The 24,885-nt window shown below is 49.0% G+C and overlaps 8 protein-coding genes across 8 annotated transcripts; 5 read left to right on the plus strand and 3 right to left on the minus strand.

The window, feature by feature from the left end:
* Positions 1-443: 443 nt before the first annotated feature.
* Positions 444-3,368, plus strand: GGI43DRAFT_262057 (ATP-NAD kinase-like domain-containing protein). The gene is made up of 2 exons (XM_083200996.1): positions 444-681; positions 799-3,368. The coding sequence occupies exon 2, from the start codon at positions 943-945 to the stop codon at positions 2,854-2,856; it is 1,914 nt and encodes a 637-aa protein (XP_083055921.1). The 5' UTR covers positions 444-681; positions 799-942; the 3' UTR covers positions 2,857-3,368.
* Positions 3,210-6,263, minus strand: GGI43DRAFT_417296 (homeobox domain-containing protein). Its single transcript, XM_083207404.1, has 4 exons — positions 5,773-6,263; positions 5,512-5,623; positions 4,895-5,349; positions 3,210-4,829 (listed from the first exon to the last, which is right to left on the minus strand). The coding sequence occupies exons 1-4, from the start codon at positions 5,979-5,981 to the stop codon at positions 3,881-3,883; spliced, it is 1,725 nt and encodes a 574-aa protein (XP_083055922.1). The 5' UTR covers positions 5,982-6,263; the 3' UTR covers positions 3,210-3,880.
* A 3,555-nt stretch (positions 6,264-9,818) lies between these two features.
* On the minus strand, positions 9,819-10,833 carry GGI43DRAFT_388241 (ras family-domain-containing protein; the record flags this gene model as incomplete). Its single annotated transcript, XM_083204036.1, has 5 exons — positions 9,819-9,953; positions 10,025-10,230; positions 10,290-10,443; positions 10,508-10,600; positions 10,771-10,833. 5 exons carry the CDS (start codon positions 10,831-10,833, stop codon positions 9,819-9,821), a joined length of 651 nt encoding a protein of 216 aa, XP_083055923.1.
* A 1,683-nt stretch (positions 10,834-12,516) lies between these two features.
* On the plus strand, positions 12,517-14,213 carry GGI43DRAFT_426025 (fumarase FUM1; the record flags this gene model as incomplete). The annotated part of the gene is made up of 3 exons (XM_083208584.1): positions 12,517-12,715; positions 12,915-13,938; positions 14,030-14,213. 3 exons carry the CDS (start codon positions 12,517-12,519, stop codon positions 14,211-14,213), a joined length of 1,407 nt encoding a protein of 468 aa, XP_083055924.1.
* A 103-nt stretch (positions 14,214-14,316) lies between these two features.
* On the minus strand, positions 14,317-15,861 carry GGI43DRAFT_417309 (uncharacterized protein). The gene is made up of 4 exons (XM_083207405.1): positions 15,540-15,861; positions 15,412-15,484; positions 15,024-15,355; positions 14,317-14,964 (listed from the first exon to the last, which is right to left on the minus strand). Exons 1-4 carry the CDS (start codon positions 15,693-15,695, stop codon positions 14,836-14,838), a joined length of 690 nt encoding a protein of 229 aa, XP_083055925.1. The 5' UTR covers positions 15,696-15,861; the 3' UTR covers positions 14,317-14,835.
* Positions 15,862-16,143: 282 nt separating this feature from the next.
* Positions 16,144-18,294, plus strand: GGI43DRAFT_417313 (PWI domain-containing protein). Its single transcript, XM_083207406.1, has 5 exons — positions 16,144-16,333; positions 16,410-16,500; positions 16,576-16,740; positions 16,804-17,786; positions 17,872-18,294. The coding sequence occupies exons 1-4, from the start codon at positions 16,230-16,232 to the stop codon at positions 17,758-17,760; spliced, it is 1,317 nt and encodes a 438-aa protein (XP_083055926.1). The 5' UTR covers positions 16,144-16,229; the 3' UTR covers positions 17,761-17,786; positions 17,872-18,294.
* A 190-nt stretch (positions 18,295-18,484) lies between these two features.
* On the plus strand, positions 18,485-19,529 carry GGI43DRAFT_417316 (histone acetyltransferase subunit NuA4-domain-containing protein). The gene is made up of 3 exons (XM_083207407.1): positions 18,485-18,687; positions 18,772-18,966; positions 19,046-19,529. Exons 1-3 carry the CDS (start codon positions 18,613-18,615, stop codon positions 19,250-19,252), a joined length of 477 nt encoding a protein of 158 aa, XP_083055927.1. The 5' UTR covers positions 18,485-18,612; the 3' UTR covers positions 19,253-19,529.
* Positions 19,530-20,805: 1,276 nt separating this feature from the next.
* Positions 20,806-21,747, plus strand: GGI43DRAFT_388246 (uncharacterized protein; the record flags this gene model as incomplete). The annotated part of the gene is made up of 1 exon (XM_083204037.1): positions 20,806-21,747. One exon carries the CDS (start codon positions 20,806-20,808, stop codon positions 21,745-21,747), a length of 942 nt encoding a protein of 313 aa, XP_083055928.1.
* Between the last annotated feature and the right edge of the window lie 3,138 nt (positions 21,748-24,885).

The following is a 24,885-nucleotide window of genomic DNA, read 5'->3' on the forward strand; positions in this document are numbered from 1 at the left end:
TTTTTTTTTTGTTTGTTTTTGTTTTTGTTTTTCTTTTTCAATCTACATCTACATCTACACTAGCAAGCAAGACCAGGCGTCGGCTCGTTCTTTCCCCCTGCTCCTTTGTGTCACGAGATATTTTGTCTCTGATCTGCCTGAAGTGGCGGTGATTTATTTCTTATTTCATCTCCTCAGCTCTCGCTCGCTCTGCTCGTTGCAACTCAAGTGCATCCATTTGCCTGCTTTGTCTCTACTTGCACTACAGCTGGTCTGTTGCACCCTCGCTCCTTGGTCAGCATCTACGACAAGTACAGCAACACCGCCATCTTCGTCATCCATAATCACTCCGAGTCAAGTCAGCTGGATCTGCTTCGAGCCCATCCAGGTCCCTTTTCTCCAACGCTTGCATTGAAAGAGGTAAGGCCCACGCCCGGTCACTGCGGAGAAGCTCTAACTGAACCGGTGGCAGTCTAGAAGCCCCAAGCGACGACAAATCCTCGATTCCAAAACAGAAAGTGCAACGTGGGTGCATCTAAAGCAATATTGCGAATCCCAATCAAGTCTCCGCATCTCGCGCTGCTTCATAATTCGCCCCCGACGCTTCCGCTAGACCTTTAGCGCGCTTGGCTACTGCATCGCATTGCCCTTTTGCAGATTACGCAAGGGGATTGATTGTTTATCCAGCACTCGCTGTTTGATGTAAGCGAAATCCCTTGGCTGCTGCGACCTCAGTGCATTTCCCTTTTTAGCAGCGCCGGGTCGCTGCCAGTCAATGAGCGTTCGCAACGGGAAATCTCTGCTGACACTGTTCTACAGCGTTCTACGGAACACGGGATCCCGGGACAGACTCTGCGCTCATCCCGGAATTTACTACCCACCCTCCACTAAACCCGTGGTTGATAATCCCACTGCCTATCGCTACAACGCGCTGCAACCGCACTACCGCTCGCTATAGTAATCATGGACCGTACTGTTTCGCCTCGGACCGACCTCCACCCTTCCCCCGAAAGCAACGGCGGACTTGAGTCGCAGGACCGCGCTGCCTCGCTACTCTTGGCTAAGTCCGACGACATATTTGACCGCCGCCCCAAGTCCTCGTCCGGCATTCATAATCTGTCCGTCAACGTCACCAAGGCCGCTCGATATGAACTTGAGTCGAACCTCCCCTCTACCGCTATCCCATCACTAGGTGGCTCTGGTACCTCGGATTTTCCCGTCACTTCTGTTGTTATTTCACCAGCAGAACCTTCGACTGTGGCGTCGCCCAAGACCGCCATTTTCTCAACAACTACGGATTCCAGCCAACCCCAGCAGGAAGCGCAACCCCAGGCGCAACAACAACGCGAAGTTTATCAAGCCGCCGCATCGCACGAGCTTGTCCCTCGCCAAACTATCTTAAAGGCCCTCGCATTTACAAATTCTTCCGTCTCTCGTCCCAAGAAACCAGAAGCACTTTCATTCAACAACATGTTATTCCCTCAAGCTGGCAACGGCGGCTCCTCGTCCGCTGCCGCCAGCCCCCAGCAGCTCGCAGATGCGCTCCAAGATCTGGCCAAGAAGCGATCCACACCAACCACAGCAATTAGCAACCTACTATCGCCATGTTTCTACCATCAGCGATTTGACGATGCTGTCGACATTGATAAGGTCCTTGAGGAGATTAAGAACGACGAGTCTATGTCACATTCGCGCTTGGTCCAGACTGCGACCAGCGTGCGCGAAGTCTCCAAGCAGCTGCAGCGACGCCCCATCAAGCAAGCAGTGCGCAACGTCATGATTGTTACCAAGGCTCGGGATAACCAGCTTGTTTACCTCACACGGGAGCTGGCAACGTGGCTCTTGCAAACCCCTCGGTATGGATCTGATGTTGGAGTCAACGTCTACGTTGATGCCAAGCTACGTAACTCGAAGCGCTTTAATGCGTCAAGCATCGTCGCTGGAGATGCGCGATTTGAGAATATGCTTAGATATTGGACCCCAGATTTGTGCTGGAGCCAGCCTGAGAAGTTCGACCTTGTCCTTACCCTTGGAGGCGACGGCACTGTCCTTTTTACCTCATGGCTCTTCCAGCGCGTGGTGCCCCCTGTTCTCTCGTTTAGCTTGGGAAGTCTTGGCTTCATGACCACATTTGAGTTTGAACATTACAAGAAGCATCTGAACCGAGTCATGGGCGATGATGGTATGAAGATTAATCTGCGCATGCGTTTCACTTGCACTGTTTATAGACAAGGATCCAACGGCAATCCCATGGACGAAGGAGAGCAGTTCGAAGTCCTCAATGAGCTTGTCATTGACCGTGGCCCATCTCCTTACGTCTCGAACCTTGAACTCTACGGAGATGACGAGCTCCTGACGGTGGTCCAAGCTGATGGCTGCATTTTCTCTACACCTACCGGCTCGACGGCCTACTCACTATCTGCTGGTGGCTCTCTCGTCCACCCTGATATTCCTGCCATTCTCCTGACTCCCATCTGCCCTCACACTCTGTCGTTCCGACCCATGGTACTCTCCGACACCATGGCACTCCGTATTGCCGTGCCACGCAACTCTCGAGCCACCGCCTACTGTGCTTTTGACGGCAAGGGCCGTGTCGAGCTCAAGCAGGGAGACCACGTTACCATCACTGCATCGCAATATCCCTTCCCTACCGTCACTCGAACAGACACTGAGTGGTTCGACAGCGTCAGTCGCACCCTGCGATGGAACGTCCGCGCCGCTGCTCAGAAGCCTTTCGATGCGTCTGGCATCTCGCCGGATGGTGAGGAAGAAGACGATAGCTGGGATATTGACACCGATAGCGCTTATTATGCTAGCGAAGAGGGCAGCACTGCGGCCAGCCCTATCAGGAGGCAGATGAGCATGCTGGGCATGTGATTGCTACAGATAGACACATGCTTTTCTCGATCCCCATTTTACACATACATGAGCGTGTCTTGTCAAGCCTTTTTTTGTTGCTTTGTTGCGCCCCTTATTGGCCACGTTCGCTGAACATCTAGATGTAGATATGTTGGGAGTTTTTTGGCGTTAGATTATGAATGGAGGGCTCCCTTCTTTGGACGCTGCCCCCTTCTGGGTTCTCTTTGATTCTGTTTTTTTTTACAACTATACAGTCTAAAGCTTAGAGTAGATAGCTAGACACAGCTTGAGCAAAAGATCTTGAGCAGCTTGAAATGCAAAGATAAACTGCGAAATATTTATTCGCACAGATTTCTTCAAAGGAGATTCTAATTTCTCTAACTAAACATTGTTATTTGTTGGTGTGCTCTGCAAAAACCAACGTAGACGGAACAGTACTTGTTTCATATTCTTTTTTCCCACCAGTAGGCCGTTCCATCCATAATGCGCCCATTGAAATATGCTATTCCCCCTTATTCTGATTAAATGGCAGTCAGCTCCATGTTCTCGCGATGCACAAAATTTCCCCTCCCCCCAAAAGTAATTTCCAGAAATATTCGTTTTTTTTTTTGCAAACCAGCCGCAGGCCCATAAAACATTCCGAACACACAAAAAAAGCACGAGTTGCCTCCCAGTTTGTTTAGTTATCCGTCTATCCAGCAAAGCTCATTCCAGTCTCTTAATCCAAGAAAACAAAGCCGGAAAGGAAAAAAACAATAAAATGTTAATAAATAATAGGTAGGTTTCATCCTACTTTCAAAAGACAAATGAGAAATTATCAAAAGTCGTCAAGGGGAAGAAGAGAAACAAAAGGAGGGGAAATGTCTCATCCTCGCCCCCGCTGGTACAAGGAAATCTTTTTTCCTTTTTAAAAAAAAAAGTCATGTCTTCGTAGAAAAACAAAGAAAACGATGCTCAAATGAAGGTGTTCGTGTGTGCCGTGTGTTCGCAACCCCTGGATGATTGCTCTTTCATCTTTTTTTTTGGTTCTATGCATATGCGATTACCTCCAAGCGCCTTGGCTCAGGGACAGCAAGCCTGCGACACAGTCCATATCGCCCTTTTTGCTGGGGCTGACCTCGCCGCACATGAATCTGCTTACTTCATCGTCCCGTGGAGACTCTGCCTTGGGTTCCAGATCTGCCAAAGTGTAAATCCCCGTCTTGACAGGTGAACGAGCCTCGGACGGCACAGTGTTGGAACGCATCAGGAATGCTGGGCTCTTTCGACCCTGCAGCACTCGACCGATTCGTCTGGCACTCTGTGATCTGATGGGACTGCTGGGCGGCATCTGTCGACGGCCCTCTGCAGAAATTCCATCACGTCTGGGGCTCCAGTTCTCCTTGTCTGAATCAGACGGGGAAACAAGCATGGAGACATTCATCTTTGCATGGCAGGATTCTCGTGACTTTTCATCACTAACCCAGCAAGTCTCTAGCCGAGCAACACTGGAACTAGTACGATTGAACCTAGGCTTCTTGATTTGGCGAGAGCGCGCGAACTTTGTCAGCGACGAATTGCGCTTGACAGTGTTGGGCTGCAAAATACTGCTGGTGGAACGGAGCAAGCTAATGGCGGCGATAGCAGAGCCGCTGGACTCATGCTCGGCCTGAGCCGTTAGCTCGTCTCGGGTTTCGGAATCCGCACACAGCTCCCAAGCATGGACATCACGAGAGCGGCCACGAACAAGGTGTGGTGGAAGTGAGTTGGTCAAGGTTGAGATTGGTGGCAGAGTAACAGCAGGAAGTGCACTATGGCTACGCTGAAGGCCCCGTCGATATGACAGAGACGGTAGAGTAGATGAAGGTCTTGATGGAGTGTCACGGATCGGCGAGGATTCGTTGTTGGGCACCAACTCAGCCTTGCCTTCGAGAGAGAGGGAAAGACGCATATGCGACCGATTTGCTCCAGATGCATTAGATGAGCAAGAGGAAGGATAGAAAGGGTCGAACCTGATGCAAGGGTTAGTATATAAGGTAAAGAGAAGAAGGTATAAGTCCCATGGCAGACAACTTACTTGTAGGAGTTATCACGAGAAAGAGGTGTGGCGTACGTGTTGCCCAAGTTCCATCGGTTTGCAAGATAGCCGACGGAGCTGGAGAAGGACTGGGAGGGGTGGTTGGCGTCCCCCTGCGAGGATGGGAACATGTGTCGTTGCGGTGTTACATGCGGCTGGCTGCTTGCAGAGAAAGGCTGAGAGGCATATTGGGGTGCGGGCGTGGCGTGGATAGCCTCGCCAACACCATGGTGAGGGTGTGCATGTATCGGGCTGGTAGGAAGATGAGGCGGTGATGGAGGAGAATGGTCGGAGTGATAGAAGGCCGATGGGTCAAGCTCGACGACGATGCTGCGGGAGGTGATGGGGTCCGACGTGATGTTGTGCATGCCGCTGAAGCGCAGAGCCGCCAGCTCCTGCGGTGACAGCGGACGAGATTTCCGCCTATCGTTCTGTCTTCGGTTCTGGAACCAGATCTAATTCGGGGAGGCCCATGTCAGCTTTGTGTTTGTCTTTGTCTTTGGGCATAAAAGGCTGCATAAAGGTTTAATTGGTTTTAATCTGGAGACGCGTTTGGGCCCCCAGATCCTGGCTCGGGTGTAAGGGCTGACAGGGCAATTTTAAAGTGTATGACATACCTGAACTTCCTTTTCATTAAGTGAGACGCGGTTTACGATCTCAAGACGCGCCTGCTTATCGGGCTTGGGGTTGATGGAGTATGCCTCTTCGAGGATCATCTTGTCCTTGGTGCTAGTAGCAGTAACAACACGACATGTTAGCCAGCCTGCGCAACACGCTTCCCTTGGGTCAATTGGAATCAATTCCAAGCAGAACATGATCGCCAATGTTCCCCGGACAGGGTTAATCAAAATTAAAAGCTGCAAAATACATGGACATACGCAGTTCTCTTTCTCTTGCCCTTGGGATGTTTATCTGTAGTGGGGGATGAGACGGCGGGGAGCGCGCTCTGGGCCAGACCGGGAATGGGCTCAGAGGTTCGCACAGGAGACGGTGAGCTGACATGGCGCATGTGCAGCTGGTGAAGCTCCTGCTGATGCTGGCGATCAAGATCAGCCATGCTGGAGGGTGGCGTGAGAGGACTGGACATGACGGTGGAGGAGTATGTTTTTGTTGTTATTGTTTTGGTCTAAGAGGCGCCTAGAGGCATTACTCTCGATGAGCTTGGAGAGCAGATGGAAGAGGATTAGGGGGGGAGAAGAAGGATTAAAGATCAAAATAAAGAAACAGAGAGAACTGGAGCCCGGACCAGGAGTAGAGTCAAGGGGAAGAGACAGATGAGTGGAAAAGAAAATACAAGATACGACGTGTAGCGAGAAACGACGTGGTAAGGTGCTGGGTGTTTGTGGACGTGCAGGAGGCGGTGGGAATTGGGTAGGTACATGGAGCTCCAGTTGCATCGGCAAGGCGATTAGGTACAGTACATGGGGGGCCGGTACAGCTACTTGCCGTGGACAGCGCATAGTACAGCAGGTTACAGCACGCAAAGCACGCACCACAGGCGGTCCCCTGGCACGCTGGAGCCCTGTGGCCCGGTGGCGCCCGGAAGGGGGGCGTGACTGGCTACAGGGGTCTTTTCGCCCAAGGTCTCAGCACGGCTGGTAGCAGTACTCGGGCCACTGTAGCGGCGGCAGGCTGCCAAGTCACCCATCTAAAAGATGCGCCCCTCTACTAGCTCTATTTACGACTGAGCATTTGATTGATTTTCTAAACAAAAAATTAAGAGAAAAAAAAAAGTAAGGCTTGAGCCGCGTGCAAATCACGTCGCGCGCCTGGCACTGGCATGTCCAAATGGGGAAACATTGTCAACACGCGTAGCACGTGCAAGGGGTCCAGAGCTTGCATCCCATTTTACTACCACTTCTCTTCTGCTTGTTTCTTCTTATTGTTTACTGTAGGTAGCTTCAACTTTCCAATACCGTTTTTATTGCTCCTTCTGGTCATTGACACACCCCTGTTCGGAGCAATGCACAATGCAGAGTACAGCTCTCTTTTGGACAATGTAGAAAACTGAAGAAAAAAGAACAGCCGACCCATGCAATAGAAGGCCAGAATGACCAGGATGCCTTGGCCAGCGAACGCATGAGAGGCGTACACGATACCTTGCTTGCTGAGTGCTTGCATGGTCCCCGCCTAAGCGTTCTTGCTGCTTTAGTCCTGGCGACTTGCATACCTAATGCTACCACCCAGAACTACAGTAATCGTATTGTCTTTGACTAGCGTCAGCCGTGAGCGACTACAGGTACTTGTAGTGCTACTCCGTCAGGTGGTAGTGCAAGAATGTGCTGCTACTACTACTAGTAGGAATTGGTTTGTTTACTTTTGGCCGCATCGGGCTCGCCGTAGTATGAAAAGTAGCAGCAGTAAACAAACCAGCAGATTCTATCATAGCTGTGCAGTACATACAGCACCACAAATGCCCAATGCTGATCCATCTCACGAGTAATGGGGCAGGCATTATTAAGCTGTGCAACGTGACTTCTCTGGTCACTGCTGGCTGCTAGTCATGCCATCCATGGATGTCATATTCATCATGTCGTCGACACCGCTGTCGCTTAATGGAGACCGCCATGCAAGCACTCCAACGTGTACTCGATAGCTTCCCTCAACTCAGACCATCGCCTCAACTAGCTGCTGCTGCTGCATCCGCTATACTTACAAACACCAAGAGGGCTTGTCTGGTGGATCGTCTTAGCGCCCAGCCCCCCGTTTTAGAGCCGCCACGTTGTGCGTTGTAATATGTAGGTAAATGTATGAGCACGCATGTATGGAGTAGGACGAGCAGCATCCAGCATCCGCCAAGCCTTGGCTGTCTGTCTGTATATCTGAGCAAAGAATACATGTATAATTGAAGTACGAGATATCCAGCAGTGGTCAATTCAAGGCAATGGGTATGATAATACCTACCTAGGTAGTCATTACGATTCTTTGTAGTGGTAGTACTCTAGGCTCTAGCTCTTACTCAACCCTCCATAGCCTCCCATCTCTCTCACCTCTCTCTCGCTCCCTCACTCGCACGCATATTCTTGACCGCCTTCTCCAGCTAACCTCCCTAAGCATTTCTCCGTCCTGGCTACGACCTTGCCGTGCATGGTGGCTACATTCGTAGTACATGCCGGTGGCCATTGGCCTATCATGTTCGAGCAGCTCCTCCAACCTCTTCAACGGTAAAGCAGATGTGCCCAATTGTGATGCGTTGGCCTCGGCAGATTCGCCCAGCCTAATCTATGTACGATTAATTGAATGCTTGTTTTGTCTCCCTTTCCGCCTTTTTGGCCACTGCTGTCTGTCTACCTGTCTGTCTGTCTCTCTCGTTTCGGCTTCGTCGCAAACGTTCCCTACCCTGCTGCATATCTCCACTCCCTCCATCTCTTCCCAATCATCCATTGCGTCTCATCCTTTCTCCGGATCGTTGCATCGAGTCTGGCCACCCATCTCCAGCTTACAACCAATTCCAAAGACAAAAAGCAAAGAATGCCGAAAGTCCCAGGCCCCAGCCAGGATTAAAGCTATTAAAGCTTCGCTTGCTCGTAGTAACACAAGAATTTATCAAACATATCAATTTCTGCTTACAGCGGCCCGTCAACATCTCTCATCCGTACATGTATGCAGTTATAGACCTCCAGAGCTTCCACATATTATAGTATATACTTGCTGCTTTTTCCTTCTACCCCAATTTGCTACCTTAGCTATACATACTCGTACATATACAACACACGCTTCCCATGCTACATGTAGTACGTGTCAAAGGGCCTGGCCTGCTTCCTACATGCGTCTTGCATCGCGCATATCCCCATCAATCCCCAGCCACAACAATTTGGCCCTTTTTCTTCACCGCAGTTGACGGGAAAAAAAGACTAGCCAGCGCAGGGCCAACGGGAGCAGACCTTATGGAGCCTTGTCAAGCCCCATCCACATCTGCCCAACGTTCTTCGTCTATTCTAGGTTTCTTTTCGGGTCAACATTCTATCTTCATCACTCTGTCCGTCAAGTGGTTCTGCATATGTGTACAATGTCTGCTCCATACCTGCCTGAGTTTCTGCAACATATTACTAGCACTCAGCAGGCAAGATACTACTATATACAGGGGTAGGTGGTGCATGCCAGGCTACTTGCTCGTGGTTAGTATGGAGTCTTATTACGGAGCCCATACGAGTACATACATGAATGCGTTGTCCGGCATGCATTCCGGGAAATCTGAATGTCTCGCTGGTCTTGCGTTAAATCTAGCAGAAAAGAAGTACATGTATACTAATATTGATACCAGTAACACTAGTAGCGACGGTCGTACAAGGTCAATTCGTCAAGTACTGATACAACGCAGCAACAGCTAACCAAAACGCCTGTTTCTTGCATATTCTGATATCTTTGCACATGTGATATATGCTTACACGACCTAGCCTTACGCATTCTTTACCTGGTGGTTGTGCAGTATTGGCCAGTAAATGGTAAATATAGATCCGGGTAGCCTCTTAGTAATAGGTACCAGGTAACTTAGTAGGTTGTCATATGCAGCCCTAGATTTACATAGTACCTACCTAGTATTAGTTGTATAGTTCGTAGTTCGTTGCTTGTTTCCACTTCATTCTCTACTTGGTGCCGTATTCCAAGGCGCACTGTCATGTCGTAGGAAACGGGAAATATAGTTAGAACGGTAATGTGGTATGAAATAGTTGTCTTTAATATGAAAAAAGTCTAGCTAGGTTAGGTTTTGCCGCAACTCCCTGCGGCGACGCCTCAATAATCTACCCCAAACGAGGTACCAAGGGTATAGCCTTGCCCTCTCCGATCAAGCTCCTGTGAACCCGGAAATTTCCTTCCTTTATCATAAACGGTCATTCCAGCTGCCGATGGCCAAATTCCCAAGTAGTCCGGGATGTCCCAGCATTGTCAAATAAAACACTTTTGTCGCCGTCGCGCGAGTCGTTTACAGATCATCGTCAGACAGCTCACCAGGAAGAGGCATGTTTGCGGCGTCGTCCATCTCCTTCTTGTACTGAGCCAGGAGAGCCTCGTCGACCTGGGCAGTGGGGGGAGCCAGAGCAGGGGCGGCAACGAACTCCTACATTGAAATACAGTCAGCGCATGGTCATGGGATGATTTACTCTTCTCCGCATAAATGGTGGTACGAACCAGCTGGGGGTTGCCAACCAGCTTGCGAGCAAGCCACAGGAAGGGCTTCTCGAAGTTGTAGTTGGACTTGGCGGAGATGTCGTAGTACTGAAGGTTCTTCTTTCGGTGGAAGGTGATGGTCTTGGCCTTGACCTTTCGCTCCTTGACGTCGACCTTGTTACCGCACAGGACGATGGGGATGTTCTCGCAGACACGGACGAGATCACCTAGAATCAAAGAGTTAGAAACCTTGGGCGCGTTTTTCGATGGATAGGATGAAACATACGGTGCCAGTTGGGGACGTTCTTGTATGTGATACGGGAGGTCACATCGAACATGATGATACCGCACTGGCCGTTGATGTAGTAACCATCACGAAGACCACCGAACTTCTCCTGACCAGCAGTGTCCCAGACGTCGAACTGGATCTGACCGTAGTTCTGGTAATGATATTAGTATATGGGCGGCGGATACCGATTCGCGGCGGGGCGTATTGGGACTCACCGTGGAGAAACCAAGGGGGTGAACCTCGACACCGAGGGTGGCCATGTACTTCTTCTCAAATTCACCAGTCAAGTGTCGCTTGACGAAGGTAGTCTATCGCGTCAAAGCCATCGTTAGCGGGGAGATCGATGTCAAGGCTTGTATCGCTAAAGGAAGAGGTGAAAAAAATATCGTCGTTCGCCACACGTCAGGTGGAAAGCGTCGCTTTCGATCCCGTTTGCACGCGACGTCGATTGAAGACCAGGACCCAAGAATTAACACACCTTGCCGGTACCACCATCGCCGACAAGCACGAGCTTGAAGGTAGGAGTCTGTTGCTCAGCCATACTGAAAGGCTCGATATATTAGCGACGAGCGTGTGGTGATGTAAACAGGCGGGGTCCTGCGAGATGGCGTTAGTCTGCTAGATTTCCAGTTTTAATCAAAAGTAACAGTTCGTTCTAGCAAGTACACGTCTAAAACGGCCAGCAGCTCACAGACTCGGATGAGCAGAGCAGAGCAAATGAGAAAAAAATGCGATGTGTTGGGCGCATACCTGGTGGGTTTGTGGATGACGCGAGGATGGTGTGGACGTCGAAAACTTGCACCAGACAGTCTTTAACCTGAGTTCTTTTGAAGGCGGCGGGGAACTGGGACAAGGGGAGCAAGGCCTGCCTCCCATCATCAAGCGAAAAATTCAGTCGCCAGGGGTGGGCTAATCGCACGTGACATCACCGCTATCTACTGGGAGCGAGGCCTTGCTGAGAGCCCCTCCTCCCTGCCTTTTTTTTCTAATTTTTTTTTCTGCCGGCAGGGAGGCGAGAATCGCTGGCGGTAAAAGCTGCTAAAGCTGCTGCTAGGCACTCCAAGGTTGCCTTGCGCAGCGACCGCCTACCTATTTTGGGACCCAAGGCCCCATCCATTGATTCTGGTTTGTTCTCTGTACTTCGTAGCGCAAATCTCTGATGCTGCCCTGCATTGCTGCTGCAAGTGCCTAGGAGGCGCCTTTCAGCGCTGCCTCAGGTCCCAACGAATGTGCGGTGTACGATATTACAGAGCACAGCGCTAACAGTTACCCGCTACGGCTGTTTGGTCACTGTGGTTACAAGTGTGCTCTTTGGTATAAGTTGTCTGGCTAGGCTTATAGTGCAGCCACCAGCACTCTGTCTGCCGTCACCATGACAGCAACAAAAAAGAAATTTTGGCCAGAAACAAGATGCCACGCAAAAGTAGGTAAATATTTGAGCCTGGGCAGATGCTGCTAGACAAATAAATTCTTCATGGGATGAGTGAAGGCGAAAAAGCTGGCTGGGGCAGTTTCCATCTCTGCCGTAATACTACTACTAGGCTAGGTTGTAGGGATATCCTTGATAGATACGTCATATAACAGCTACCATAGAGTGGCATCAAGCTTCGTAGGTATGAAGAACAAAACAAAAAAATGACCTTAGCTTTTGGTTTTGCCGTAAAAAAAGCATCAATCAACAGTATAGACAGTTATTTTTATCTTCTACGGCTAAGAGAAAGACAAACGGCGACCGCGGAGGAAAACCACGGCAATTCAGTCTGCATAGCTTCTCCCCAACTAAGTTCAATTTTTCCCTCGTTTCATAGCTACTAAGGGAAAAGCCGGGTCGTTTGTTGAGAGTAAAAATAAGGCGTAGCCGAATATTTACTTAACCGGAATCTACGGTTTTTGCTTCTTTTTTCTCCTATTCTGAAATATACGACTCTTAATTATTCCCTCCTCCAGCTAGGCATACCCTTATAGTCCAATTGGCCTTGACGTGCCCATTCCGCTTCCTTAAAGACATATAGAGACAAGGAAAAGGGTACTAAAAAAGAGAGACAATATGCTTCGGAGTGCATCGGCAAGAACCGCCTCGGTTGCGATCGCCGGATCGCGCCTATGGCTGAGAACAGCATCGGCTCGTGCCTCCCCTCATTGCACCCCGCAGACCTCAATTCTGCAAACCGCCTCGACGACTGTTCCCGCCAGCTACAGAGCTATTCACGCCACACGATCCAACATGGCCGACAAGCGAATCGAGAGCGACGCCTTTGGCGAGATCGAGGTGCCCTCGGACAAGTACTGGGGAGCCCAGACACAGCGATCGCTGGGCAACTTCAAGATCAACCAGCCCCAGGACCGCATGCCCCCGCCGGTTATCACGGCCTTTGGTATTCTCAAGGGCGCTGCCGCTACGGTTAACATGAAATATGGCCTTGGTACGTAATATGCGAGCGAGCGAGCAAGTATATGTGACGTATCGGGTGCAATTGGAAGAGGGGTGGATATTGGCTTTTGCAATTGTACCCTTTGCGCAACATACACAGGTGTTACAATGATTAGAAGCTAGAGAGAAGGGAAACAGAAGCAGCAAGATGTAAGAAAAAGTTGCTAACAACTCAATCTTCTTGCGGGCAGATCCCAAGATCGGACAGGCCATCCAGCAGGCCGCCAAAGAGGTTGCCGATGGCAAGCTCCTTGACCACTTCCCCCTCGTCGTCTGGCAGACCGGCTCTGGCACTCAGTCCAACATGAACGCCAACGAGGTCATCTCCAACCGTGCCATTGAAATCCTCGGCGGCAAGATGGGCTCCAAGTCTCCCGTCCACCCCAACGACCACGTTAACCGAAGCGCCTCCTCCAACGACACTTTCCCCACCGTCATGCACATCGCCGCCGTCCTCGAGCTTGAGCGTGATCTGCTGCCTGCTCTCCACAGCCTTCGAGCAGCTCTCCAGGCAAAGGTTGACGACTTTGAAGCCAAGAAAATCATCAAGATTGGACGTACTCACTTGCAAGATGCTACTCCTCTCACCTTGGCTCAGGAATTCTCTGGCTATGTTGCCCAGCTTGACTTTGGTATCAAGCGTGTCGAGAGCTCCCTGCCCGATTTGAAGCTGCTGGCTCAAGGTGGTACCGCTGTCGGCACTGGCATCAACACCTTTGAGGGATTTGCCGAGGGCATCGCTGAGGAGGTTACCAAGATGACTGGTATCACCTTCCAGACTGCGCCAAACAAGTTCGAGGCGCTGGCTGCCCACGACGCCATCGTCCAGGCTCATGGTAGCTTGAACACCCTGGCTGGATCCCTCACCAAGATTGCCCAGGATATCCGATATCTCGGAAGCGGTCCGCGATGCGGTCTTGGCGAGCTGATCCTGCCGGAGAACGAGCCTGGTAGCAGCATTATGCCCGGAAAGGTGAACCCTACGCAGTGCGAGGCTCTCACCATGGTTTGCGCTCAGGTCATGGGCAACAACGTTGCTACCACCATTGGTGGCATGAACGGCCAGTTCGAGCTCAACGTGTACAAGCCCCTGATGATCCGCAACTTGCTGCACAGCTCGCGTATCCTTGCCGATGGCATGCGCTCGTTCGAGGAGAACCTCGTCCATGGCCTGCAGGCCAATGAGGAGAAGATTGCTAGCATCATGAAGGAATCGTAAGCAACTGCCCCCTTATTCTCCTCCCCTAATATGCCCACTGTTTTGCGGTGAAATGTACTTTGCAAAGCTAACTGTTCTTATCAATAGTCTGATGCTGGTGACATGCCTCAACCCCAAGATTGGCTACGACATGGCCAGCAAGGTGGCCAAGAATGCCCACAAGAAGGGTTTGACGCTGAAGCAGAGTGCCATGGAGCTCCAGGCGCTGACTGAGGAGGAGTTCGACACCCTGGTGAAGCCTGAGCTCATGGTTGGACCCAAGAAGGTATAAAAGCATCTTGGCATATATGCCGTGTATCCTAGATAAAAAATGTATAATATCAGCTTTAGAGGCTCATAAAAATATAATTATGACGATGTGATGAAGATGAAAATACAATTTGAGTATTGTACCGTGGACTCGAGTAATATTGAGAAAGCAATGGCCATTACAGATCCTATTTTGCCTCTGATAACATGCTTAGTACACTGCCAGGTAGTAATGCTTCAATTCAGCTCCTCGTAGTATTCTTCCCAGCAGTAGCAGCGCTCTCTTATACGATTCATCCAACTCGTTTCAAATGATCAACCTTGATATCAAGAAACTTTCTTCCAGCCCTTCAATGTAGCATAACACACAGTTTTCTTTTCCTTTCACTTCTTCTTGGTGTTACCACAGATTTGTCAGCATCTCTCTGGTGCTTAATCCAGTCTATTTGATGCGATCTGCCATATTATTTGTTGGCTAGGTACATCATCACCAGGCCGTGTAGATGCTTGATAGCGGCTGGGTGGGTGATGAGGTGACAATCTCCCCAGTGATCGATCAGTGCGAATAAATCGAGTCCCAAGTGCCATATTGCTGTAACTGCTGATTATAGTCCATGAAAATAATACCACGCCCCAATAATAAACTACAGAGGCAAGATGTGGCAGCCTAGCATCCCTCTCCCACCCCAATCTTTCCTCGGAGTCAAAGTTAATCTCAGCTCTTGGCGACGAGCAACTCCGTCGGGCCGAGATACTTTGATAAATATATTTTTCTGTTAACAAAGTTAGAAAATGAAGCAAGGCGGATCATAACACAGCGTAAAGAACGTACTCCTTCATTGCCCTGAACACACTCTGCCACCTTTTTGAGACCATCGTGATTTGATCGGTTGACGTAGCCAAAGTTGCGAATCTCATCACCAGCTTGTAAGCCAGCCTGTTGGGCCGGACTGTTTGCCGCAACGGAGTTGACCTTCGCAAACGGCTCATCCAGCTGCTCAGACTGGGAATCAGGCAAAATCCGGAGCTCATCCCCAGCCGTGCTTGGGGCTTCATCTCCCTCTTGGAGGTTCGCAAAATGCTCATGGAGATACTTTTCTATCACTCCCATGAGATTTTTGTAGTCGTTGCGTAGGCGAATGATGCGCGCTCTTGTTGTGCGAACTGTTGTATGCATGTTAGATGTCACTCTTCAACAGGCGATTTTCCAAACTATATACTTTGGGCAATATCAAGATCTGCTCTGGGAAAGCCATCTCTGGTCAACAGCGGCGTTTCCATATCAACTCCATGCTAGCATCTTATTAATCATAGGCTCAATCATGATAGAAAGGCCTTTGCTGCGTACCGAATCAAGGACGCTCCCCAAGGCTTTTAATTCTGCCTCCAGATCGTCCTTCTTGCGCTGGAGTTCTGCAAAGCTCTGTTTCCCTGTATCGCCGTTTCTCTCACTGAAATTAGATGTTGGCCCTGAGGGCACGGTTGGTGCATGAAGAGTATCCATTCTAGGCGGCAGTTCTATGCTCCCGCTGCAACGTTGAAACTGACAAAGGCTCGAGGGGAGATGGAGAGTGAAGCGAAGTAAACGCAATGGTAGAATACTGGCAGACTTCTTTTAGATCTTTGTCAGGTAGGCTGCCTGCTGTCATCGCCAACAGCGAACATCCCGGGGCGTTCATTGCGGGGTCCAGGAACAGTAAAGGCCTGCGCACTCACTGAAGCTTTTGCAGCCTAGCCGCTGAAAGCTTGCCAGAGTACCTGGAAGCATCCAAAAGCTGCTACTACCTAAAAATACATTCGCGCTACTCTGGACAAGCAGGCGTGGAGAGTACTGCTGGGTAGCTTTTTGCCTAGTGCGCCTTGTGGGTTTCACAGATGCTGGCCCAAGCTTGGCCCGTGCATAATTCTCGATACGAAGTATGCTTGGCGCTTTTTCAACTAAGAGCAGCACAGACGTCACCTTGCTAACCTTTTCTTTATCTTACAAGCTTCGCAGACGCGCTCATCATATTATATCGCCATCGCGATTCGTGCGGCAATGGCTTCAGCAGGAGATGCTCGGCTCATGAAGTCGACCAAATTCCCTACCGAGTTTAGTCAGAAGGTTGACATGCAAAAGGTCAACCTCCAGGTTATAAAAAAGTCTGTCACTGGGTCCCCATATCTCTGCCTTATCATGGGCCTCCGACTTTTCCAGTGCTGACAGCAAATCTCACAGATGGATTGCTAACAGGATCTCTGAAATTCTGGGCAATGAAGACGATGTCGTGATCGAGCTGTGTTTCAATTTGATCGATGGACCCAGACATGTAAGTTTGCTTATCCATTGCTCTTGTTTCCATCTTCAACTATAGATCTGCCATGCTGACCATTGTGGTTGCTAGCCCGACATAAAATCACTTCAAATACAGCTTACAGGATTCTTGGATAAAGAGACTGCACCATTCTGCAAGGAGCTATGGAAATTGCTACTAAGCGCTCAAGGCAACCCGCAGGGTGTACCCAAAGAACTGCTAGAGGCTAAGAAACTTGAGCTTATGCAGGAAAAGGTTGGTACTTTTATTCTTACAACACCTCACTCTTACCGCCGTTAGATCTAACATTCAATTCAGATTGAGGCAGATAGAGCTGCCGAGAGTGCCAGAAAGCGCCGCGAAGACTCCGACCGTCGTGACCGAGAAGTTACAGAGTTAAAAGATCGAGATCGCCGAGACCGAGCAAATGAGAGGGGCGGTCGACCGGGCCGCCGTGGAGATCGAGCTTCTGAGGGCCGTGGAAGAGGAGGTCATAGTTGGAATGCAAACAGATCACGTTCCCCTGAACCTCGACACCGTGCTTCTGGGGACTCGTATCGTCGGGATAGCTATGTGCCTCCAAATCGCAGCGGCCGGGGGCGCGATCGTGGCTGGGCGCGACGGCGAAGTCGCTCGCCTTCTGAGTCAGCGTCTGAGCGATCGCGCTCTCGAAGCAGCAGCATGTCTCGCAGCGACCGGGGCTCTAGGAGCCCTCCACGGCGCAAAGGCGGACCCGGTCGATACAGAGACTCAAGAAAAAGATCTAGGTCCCCTCGCGGAGATGCTTATCGACCAAGACGGCAATCACGCAACGGTAGAGATCGCCGTGATGCTCGAAATCGACGCTCAGCTTCTTCAGAGCGCGCCTCACCTCCACCAAAGAGAAGACGGCAGTCTGCCTCTAGAAGTCGATCGGTCGAGCGCAGAAGACGCTACTCAGCGACACCATCCTCTCGTTCGCGGAGTCCCTCAGAAGCGCGAAGCCGCAGCCCCGTTCGTCGTCGCAATCGATCCGTGGATAGCCCCCGATCAAAATCGCCTCCAAAGCGCCGACAAGCACGGCGAAGAGGTGATGGCGCTGATGAGTCTGGGTCGGATAAGGACAACGGACGTCGTCGCCGCAATAATCGTCGCCGCAAAGACAATGAAGCCTCAGCAATGGGCAAGGAATCTGAAAGGCTGAGACGCAATAGCTCTTCTGCGCCCTCGTCTCCGTCAAATCATGGCAAGTCAGCTGATACTTTGGAAGATGAATCACGTGCTCCGAATCCTTAGCTAGACGGCTATCGACAGCTAGAGATGTGAGTAAAGTCTTTTGTTGATAGGAGAAGCAAGTGGCTGGCCTCTAGTTTCTGGCTGATGCTGAATCAATGATGCGTGATGAAGCATCAAAACATTATAAAGCTCACCACTCCGAATACAACCGTGCCAGAGAGTTCTTGCGAAGAGAGCTCATATTTCGGAAGAGATTAAGCAGATGAGAACCTTTGACACTGGCATTTACCAACGGCTGAGGCTAACTGCTGCTAAAGCACCCGTCTCCAGAAAAAGAAGAAGAAATTGGCACTCATGCCTGCTAAGCAAGTATGAAAGAGCCGAAAAAGAACCTGGTTAGATCTACGAAAGTACACGTTGGAAAGAAAAAGCAATGCTTGTTTGTAACTGCAACTGGACCAGTATTAATAAGTAGTAGCCCTCTACGGTCATTCCTCGCAGCATATATCTTCAAATAGGAGCCAGTAGAAGCCAAACTAGAAATGAGCGCATTACCTCAGGCGGTATTTATCATTAATATACATAATTGCTCCATGTTAAAGTACACACTACCAGTATTGCGAATGTGTTAGTAGCCTTAGCTACTCTGTAAGGCCTAGTGGCGAGCAGAAAGCAGCTGAGGTGGAGTGTGACATTCGCTGCGGCGTTTTAGCGCCTCTCAATCCCGCTGCCAGAACTTCGGTGTTACTTTTTCATGACAACATCAAAAATACGGGCCGCCAACCTCATTTCATCCGCAACTTGACGGCCGCATCGCCGAGGCGCCGATAGCCACCAGATATACGAGCGCCAGCGCATGTCTGACCATAAACACGCAATTACATCTCGACCCCCGGCGAAGCGCAACCAACCATGGCAGAGTACAAGAAGGCACAGGCGCGCGTGCGAGACTTGGTCGATCGCCGCAGGCAGCTGGAACGGCGCCTGGTAAGTTTTGCGACTATTTTTTTATGCTTATTTCTCTTTGTTGCGACGCTCGGTCAAGATGCTAACCGATGATTGTCGTCATAGGCGTCGATGGAAGAGAGCATCGCCCAGAAGGAAACCGCTTACCTCGACAGCACCCCTAGCGGTAACATTATCACTGGTTTTGACAACTACATGAAGGGCACGAGTGGCGCAGCAGCACAGAGGCGAAAGACGGGTCCGGCGGAACAGAACCGTGTGTTTTCGCGCTCATCAATTTCATACCGACCGAATAATGGGGTAAGACCACTGGCCTGAAGATATACGCTGAGATATCAGCTTTCTTGTTCATGGAACTAATTATATGCCTTTTGTTCAGGACTCTTCGGCTCCTGGGTCAGTAGGCTCGACTCCCGCGCCGACACCATTATCCACTACGTTTCGAGACAGCGCATCGGGCAATCCCACGCCAACTTCAGCGGGAGGAAATAAAGCAAACAAGCCTAAGAAGAAGGATACGGAAGATAGCGAGAATGATGCGCAGACCAACAAGAAGCGAACGAACTTTGGGGCGTCGAGGAAGTGAAAGGTTAATTAATATTGGCTTTTTGGGGGGAGGGCTCAGAGACTTCTTGGGCACACGCATTGTGCCTCTCGGAAAGGGACTAACGGATATAATATGGGCGTTTTAGAAGGATAGTATGTGATCGGATAGGGATATATGATATGTACGGCGTTTGGGGGGTATAGTTGGTTTATCAGGTATTTACGAATGATCGGCGTTGAAAGATGCGATAGAAGCGAGATGACAATAGCTAGACATCATCTTCGGAATATCAATCAATGTCTTTGAAGATCCAAAATTTACATTGTCTCTCCTGTGTGAGTTGATTTAATCAATCTCGGCTGTACTTAGAGGGGATAAATTATGCGGAATACGTTCACAGGTTCCGCTCAGCCATACCTGATTCCACAATCGAATCCTGTCAACTAAGATAGAGAGGTCTTGTTCCCTTGTTTGGTAAAGATGGTTCGTTGAAAAAGGGAGCTGGTTCTGGAGAGGGTCAACGATGCTGTAAAGCCTAGCGATATGTCACCTGTGCGGGCATTAGCGTGCAATCTTGGTCATCATCAGCAATCCTTGAGAAGGGTTAAAAATGCTGTGAAGATTCCCGCTAGCCAGAGAGTCGTTATAAACCAGTCATAACTTTAGATACGCGAGCCTTTAATCACATGGTGTAATATTCAATGTAGATTTGTCAAGTTGGTATTCAATTATCACAGAGATATATTGTAGGTATGCTATAGGGGATTTCGCATATACTACTAGTATCTACTTTATCGACTAATTAACTACAAAATGAAGAATAAAGAATAAAGAACTTTATGGCCATCAATATACAGCTCTATTATTACACACCCGATTGATATGCTTGAATAAGTTCAAATTGCTTCTACTGCTACCAATGCTTCTACATGAAATTCGGCTGTACTACTTTGTGCAAGTATGATCTGAATGTTATGCGCACACAAGCCGCTGATCTGATCATGAAGTACATATACGGGACATGTTGGGTCTAAATGATACTCCAAGCAGAGCAATCCTTATCGTCTGTACTATATAGTCTCCTACATACGGACTCTAGCTAAGAAGAATGAATGCGAGAGATGTCAGCAGAGAAATGGTGTGTTCATGGCCTATGTGGCCCTTGACGACTTTGGTTCTAACTATGCCAACTGCCACTACGCCGTGTCCAAGAAGAAATGTTCCTACATAATCAGCTATTTTAGAGGCTTTGATACAATTGTACTGCCTCTACTCCTTCTACTGCTCCTACTTCCTCTATTGCTCCTACTTCTTTTACTGCTTCTACTACCATTACCATCTATCGCTCCTTCTATTATTTCTACCGCTTCTATTGATCATACTCCCTCTGCCACTTTTATTACCTCTAATGCTTCTCGATCCTTTCCACTTTCCCTCATGTACAGACTCCTCTACCCATTCACGCCTTTCCTCATCGTCTAGGCTCAGTGCTGCCCTTTTCTGACTACCCGTGTTCTTCAAATAGCCCCCCTCTCCTCACCACGGTCAACAATATCTGGACCTTTTCATGATTTCGCCCCATTCCTTCAACCATGGCCGAATTTGTTGAAACGCCGAGTCCTTTTGCAGTTCTCGAAATTGAAGATCTTCTGGACGTGGAAATCTCCTCTCATTTGAAAGAAGTCACCAGTCAAAAGCTGGTCGAAGCTGAGACACTTGTCAGTAAACAATTTCTTGACGAAGAACCTGATATTCAAGAGGTCATCGACGCTGAACAATCTCCTGATGTTGAATGGTCCGCAGAATACCAAGAGCCTCTTACCATCCAAGAGCGATTTGACTTGTGTACTTGGCACGCTGTTGTCTCTCATGTCCCAAGTTACTATATCTGCCCTGCCTACAAGATTCTGCTTGGAGATGAGGAATATTTCCTAAAGACATGCACTGCCACGCCACTGTCTTTTCCCTTTACGCTCCTTGATGTCCTTTCATCAACAACTTCGACTTCTCTGGATTTTTCCCCCGCTCCCTTACAGCCGCGCCCAGCCGCGAGAAAGTCTGGACAGTCTACATCCTTCTCATGGACAAACTTGGCTATAAGCCCAAACTTTATGTCGGCTCAGCGACAAAGCGACAAATACCCAAGGTGGTGTTCGGGACAGTCTCAAGTATTACGATCAAGCTCACATCATACTTCACTTCGTTGGGCTTACATCCTAAGCCGGCTACACCATTGCCCATCGTGGCTTGCTTTGCTGGGCGCCAATCCCTCCTGTCACTCCTGTCCCCTTGGCTTATCTTCTGCATCCTCTTTTTGCATTGTCTTTCCCTCTAAGCTGGTCGAGGTTCTCCTCTCAACAAGTCCCCCTTCACTAGATTTCTTTCGCTCTCTCACGACAGAACCAAGCCGCGACAAAATCTGGGCGGTTTATGCCCCCATCATGGAGAAGCCGGGTAATAAACCAAAGCTTTACATTGGCTTCGACACCAATAGTCCATATGACGTTCGGAGCAGACTACGGAATTATGTATGATCGGCGCTCTCTCTTACCTCGTTTTGTCGACCTTGCCTTTCAAGCTGGTGACACTCACCGTGGCTTACTCTGCTGGGCACCAATTCCTTCTGTCGAATTCATCCCATCAGCCCGTCTTCGGTTCCTTGCGTTGGAGGCTTTCTTCTGCATTCTCTTTTTCACCAGCCCTGAGTCACTGGACACAGCGTGGTCAATCTTGTCTTGGCAAAGGGGGTCTGTCGAATGGCTCGCTCTTTGCAGCTACACCGTCACACCTCGGGGCCTACTCTGCTGGGCGCCAATTCCAGTCGTCACTCTCATTCCATCGGTTCGTCTCCGCTTCCTTGCTCTTCTGGAGGCTGTCTTTTGCATTTTTTTTTTTTGCTGGACTCAAGTCGCTGGATAAAGCATGGTCTAATATCCTACTCTGGTAAAGAGAATCTGTTAGCTGGCTCGCTCTTTGCAGCTACACCATTACACATCGTGGCTTGCTTTGCTGGGCACCAATTCCTTCTGTCGAATTCATCCCATCAGCTCGTCTTCGGTTCCTTGCTCTAGAGTCTGTCTTCCATCTTCTCTTTTTCGCCGGCCCCAAGTCACTGGACGCAGCGTGGTCAAATGTTTGCTTTGGCAAGACAATCTGTTTGCTAGCTTGCTCTTTGCAGTCATGTTTCTTTTATGGAACTACCAGAGGGCCTAGACATGACAGATGAGGAACTCATTGAGTATGCGGAGAAGTGCCATAAGCGCCGTAATGAGTCCCAGAGACTGCATGTACAATGGGAGAAGGCAATCGACTTGAAAGGATTTCTCGCACGCAGGTTAAGGGATAAACTGGTGTGGGCCAATCTCAACCCAGGCAGCTGCTGGTGTTCGAGCTCGAGCAAAAACATCTGGGAAATACCACTGTCCAACTTACAGCCTTGCATCGATCACAGCTTTGCGCAAACACCTCAACACAAAAGCCCACAAAGAGCAGGTCAGGCTTGCACAAGACGGCAAGGCCAAGGCAGTCTCTGCTGAGACGATGAGATCGAGGACCTTCTACGCAAAAGAAAATATGTACATATAAGAATAAGACTACCTACCTAAGTAGATACTAATAAACCGGGGAATATAACTCAGGACCCTTCACTAAGATTGGATTCTATCATAAGTGCGCTAAAAGCAGTATCAGAAGTATCAGAAGTATTAGAAAAACATTTAGATATAATGCCCAACCCTTGCATATGTAATAGTATAGTTGTGTGCTTATGGTTATAAGATCCCTCTTTTTTGCTCCTCCTTATCACGATTCCAATCTGTCCAACGCCTAAGTAGCTTCAAGCTCCTGGTCATTTAGAAGTTAATCTTGAAATCCAATCTTCAAACCCAAACTTTCATCCATCACATTGGCATTTGAGCCCATGATATTCGGCATAAAAATTTCCATATCGTCAGGCTCCATTTCTCTATCGCTGCCCCCCGAATCAGAAATTAACTTTACCGGCTTGCGACGCATTTCCACCTGATCCTGCAGTCGCCTAATAGCTTTCTCAGGGCCTGGGCGAGATCAATGCCAGGGGAAACCAGCTGAAGCGTTGATGACACTGATTCCGTTAACACTTCTGTCAAGACGCCATCGGTGTCTAAGACCACGCTTCGACAACGAGCGAAGTTCACCAATCGCTTCAACAGCCTTGGCTATCTGCTCGTCGGACGCCTTTGTCAGTTCTCGGATATCGACGCGTGTGACATCCGTTGAGAGTAGTTGTCGCTCAAAGCTGGCCCGCAACTGAGTCTCGCCCAAGGTGACCCATTTTCCCGTCAACTCGACAGTCATGGTTTCTGACATATTAAGGACCACCTTTGTTAAGACGTCGACGTACTTTACGTATAAAAAAAGATTTTCATCCTTGCAACCTTGGCATAACAGACAGAAGTAAGCCCCCTTTTTTTTTTCATAAGATCTGAATAGTATCATATTTTATTACGCCACTTATCCTAGGGCACCACCTAAGCGTATCTGTTCAACGGGTGACGGAAGTACGATCGCATCAGTTCAAAGATGGCGATCTCTCTCACAACGCCTATAAGCTATGAATGAATTCATGGCCTTAAGATTGCGCTAGTGAACCTTGCTTGTCTGGTCAGGTCTGTTCAATCTGTCACGGATTTATTGAATAGTTGGTGCATTAAAGTGTATGTTGGTCAAAATGCCTTTTGAATAGATAATATCCAAGTTCACGCCTGTACTCCTAATGTTGATATTCGCAACAAAACTTTAGCCTCGGACATTGGTCAGCAAGCTGATGGACATATTGGTGGCATAATTCTGAAATGCTTGTAAGAATTGGACTTGTTGCAGTTAAAACCAGATCAGTCAACCAATCCGCTTAGAAGGTGAAAGGACATGTGGATCTATGCAGTTTCGCGAGAAGAGGTAACTTGAGCCGCCGTTATTATCAAGTAGCGCTTCTCGATAAGCGCTGAAGTCCAAGGAACTCTTTGTTGCACACTTTCGGTTGCCAGAGTTTCACTATGATCATCTACGGAGGCTATGACACTGCGCATGGCATGCTCGTGGAAAAGCCTCCCTCATAGAACGATATCACGGCCCTATGATACGATGAGCGTGAGCATTAAAGGATTGCGCTAAGTGTTTGCCTTGAGATAGCTAGCTTGAGTTGGAAATGAGCGAGGGTAGGCGCTGGCAAAATACAACAGCAGTGGATTGAGAAAATGGAGGATAATGTTGGAGAAATGTGGAGTAACAAAGCATACTAAGGTGAGTATAAAGTGAGGATAGAGTGAATAGATGGAGTGCATAGAGCTAATAGAGTAAATAGAGTAAATAGAGCTGATAGAATAGATAGAGTGAACATAGCTGATAGATTGAACAGCGAAGATAGAGTGAGTAGAGTAGATAAGGTGAGTTCAATGCAGTACCATACTATCTGCATCCAAATATCCAAAAAGATTGATTTTGGTAGGGTTGCTGCAGGCACCGGCAAAATTGCTCCCCTACGGCTTTTTTAGTGCTGCTTTTTGCTTGTCTTTGCTCTCATGAATTATTAATGTAAAGAGAATTTTCGGGGCTTGATGTGAGATTATACGTATCCACTGAATAAATTACATAACAGCGGCTTATAGCAGCTGCAAAAGTTCCTGGGCTAATAT

The sequence above is a fragment of the Trichoderma evansii genome, assembly GCF_050947405.1.
Source record: "Trichoderma evansii strain SZMC 28006 chromosome Unknown GGI43scaffold_30, whole genome shotgun sequence".
Lineage (NCBI taxonomy): Eukaryota > Fungi > Ascomycota > Sordariomycetes > Hypocreales > Hypocreaceae > Trichoderma > Trichoderma evansii.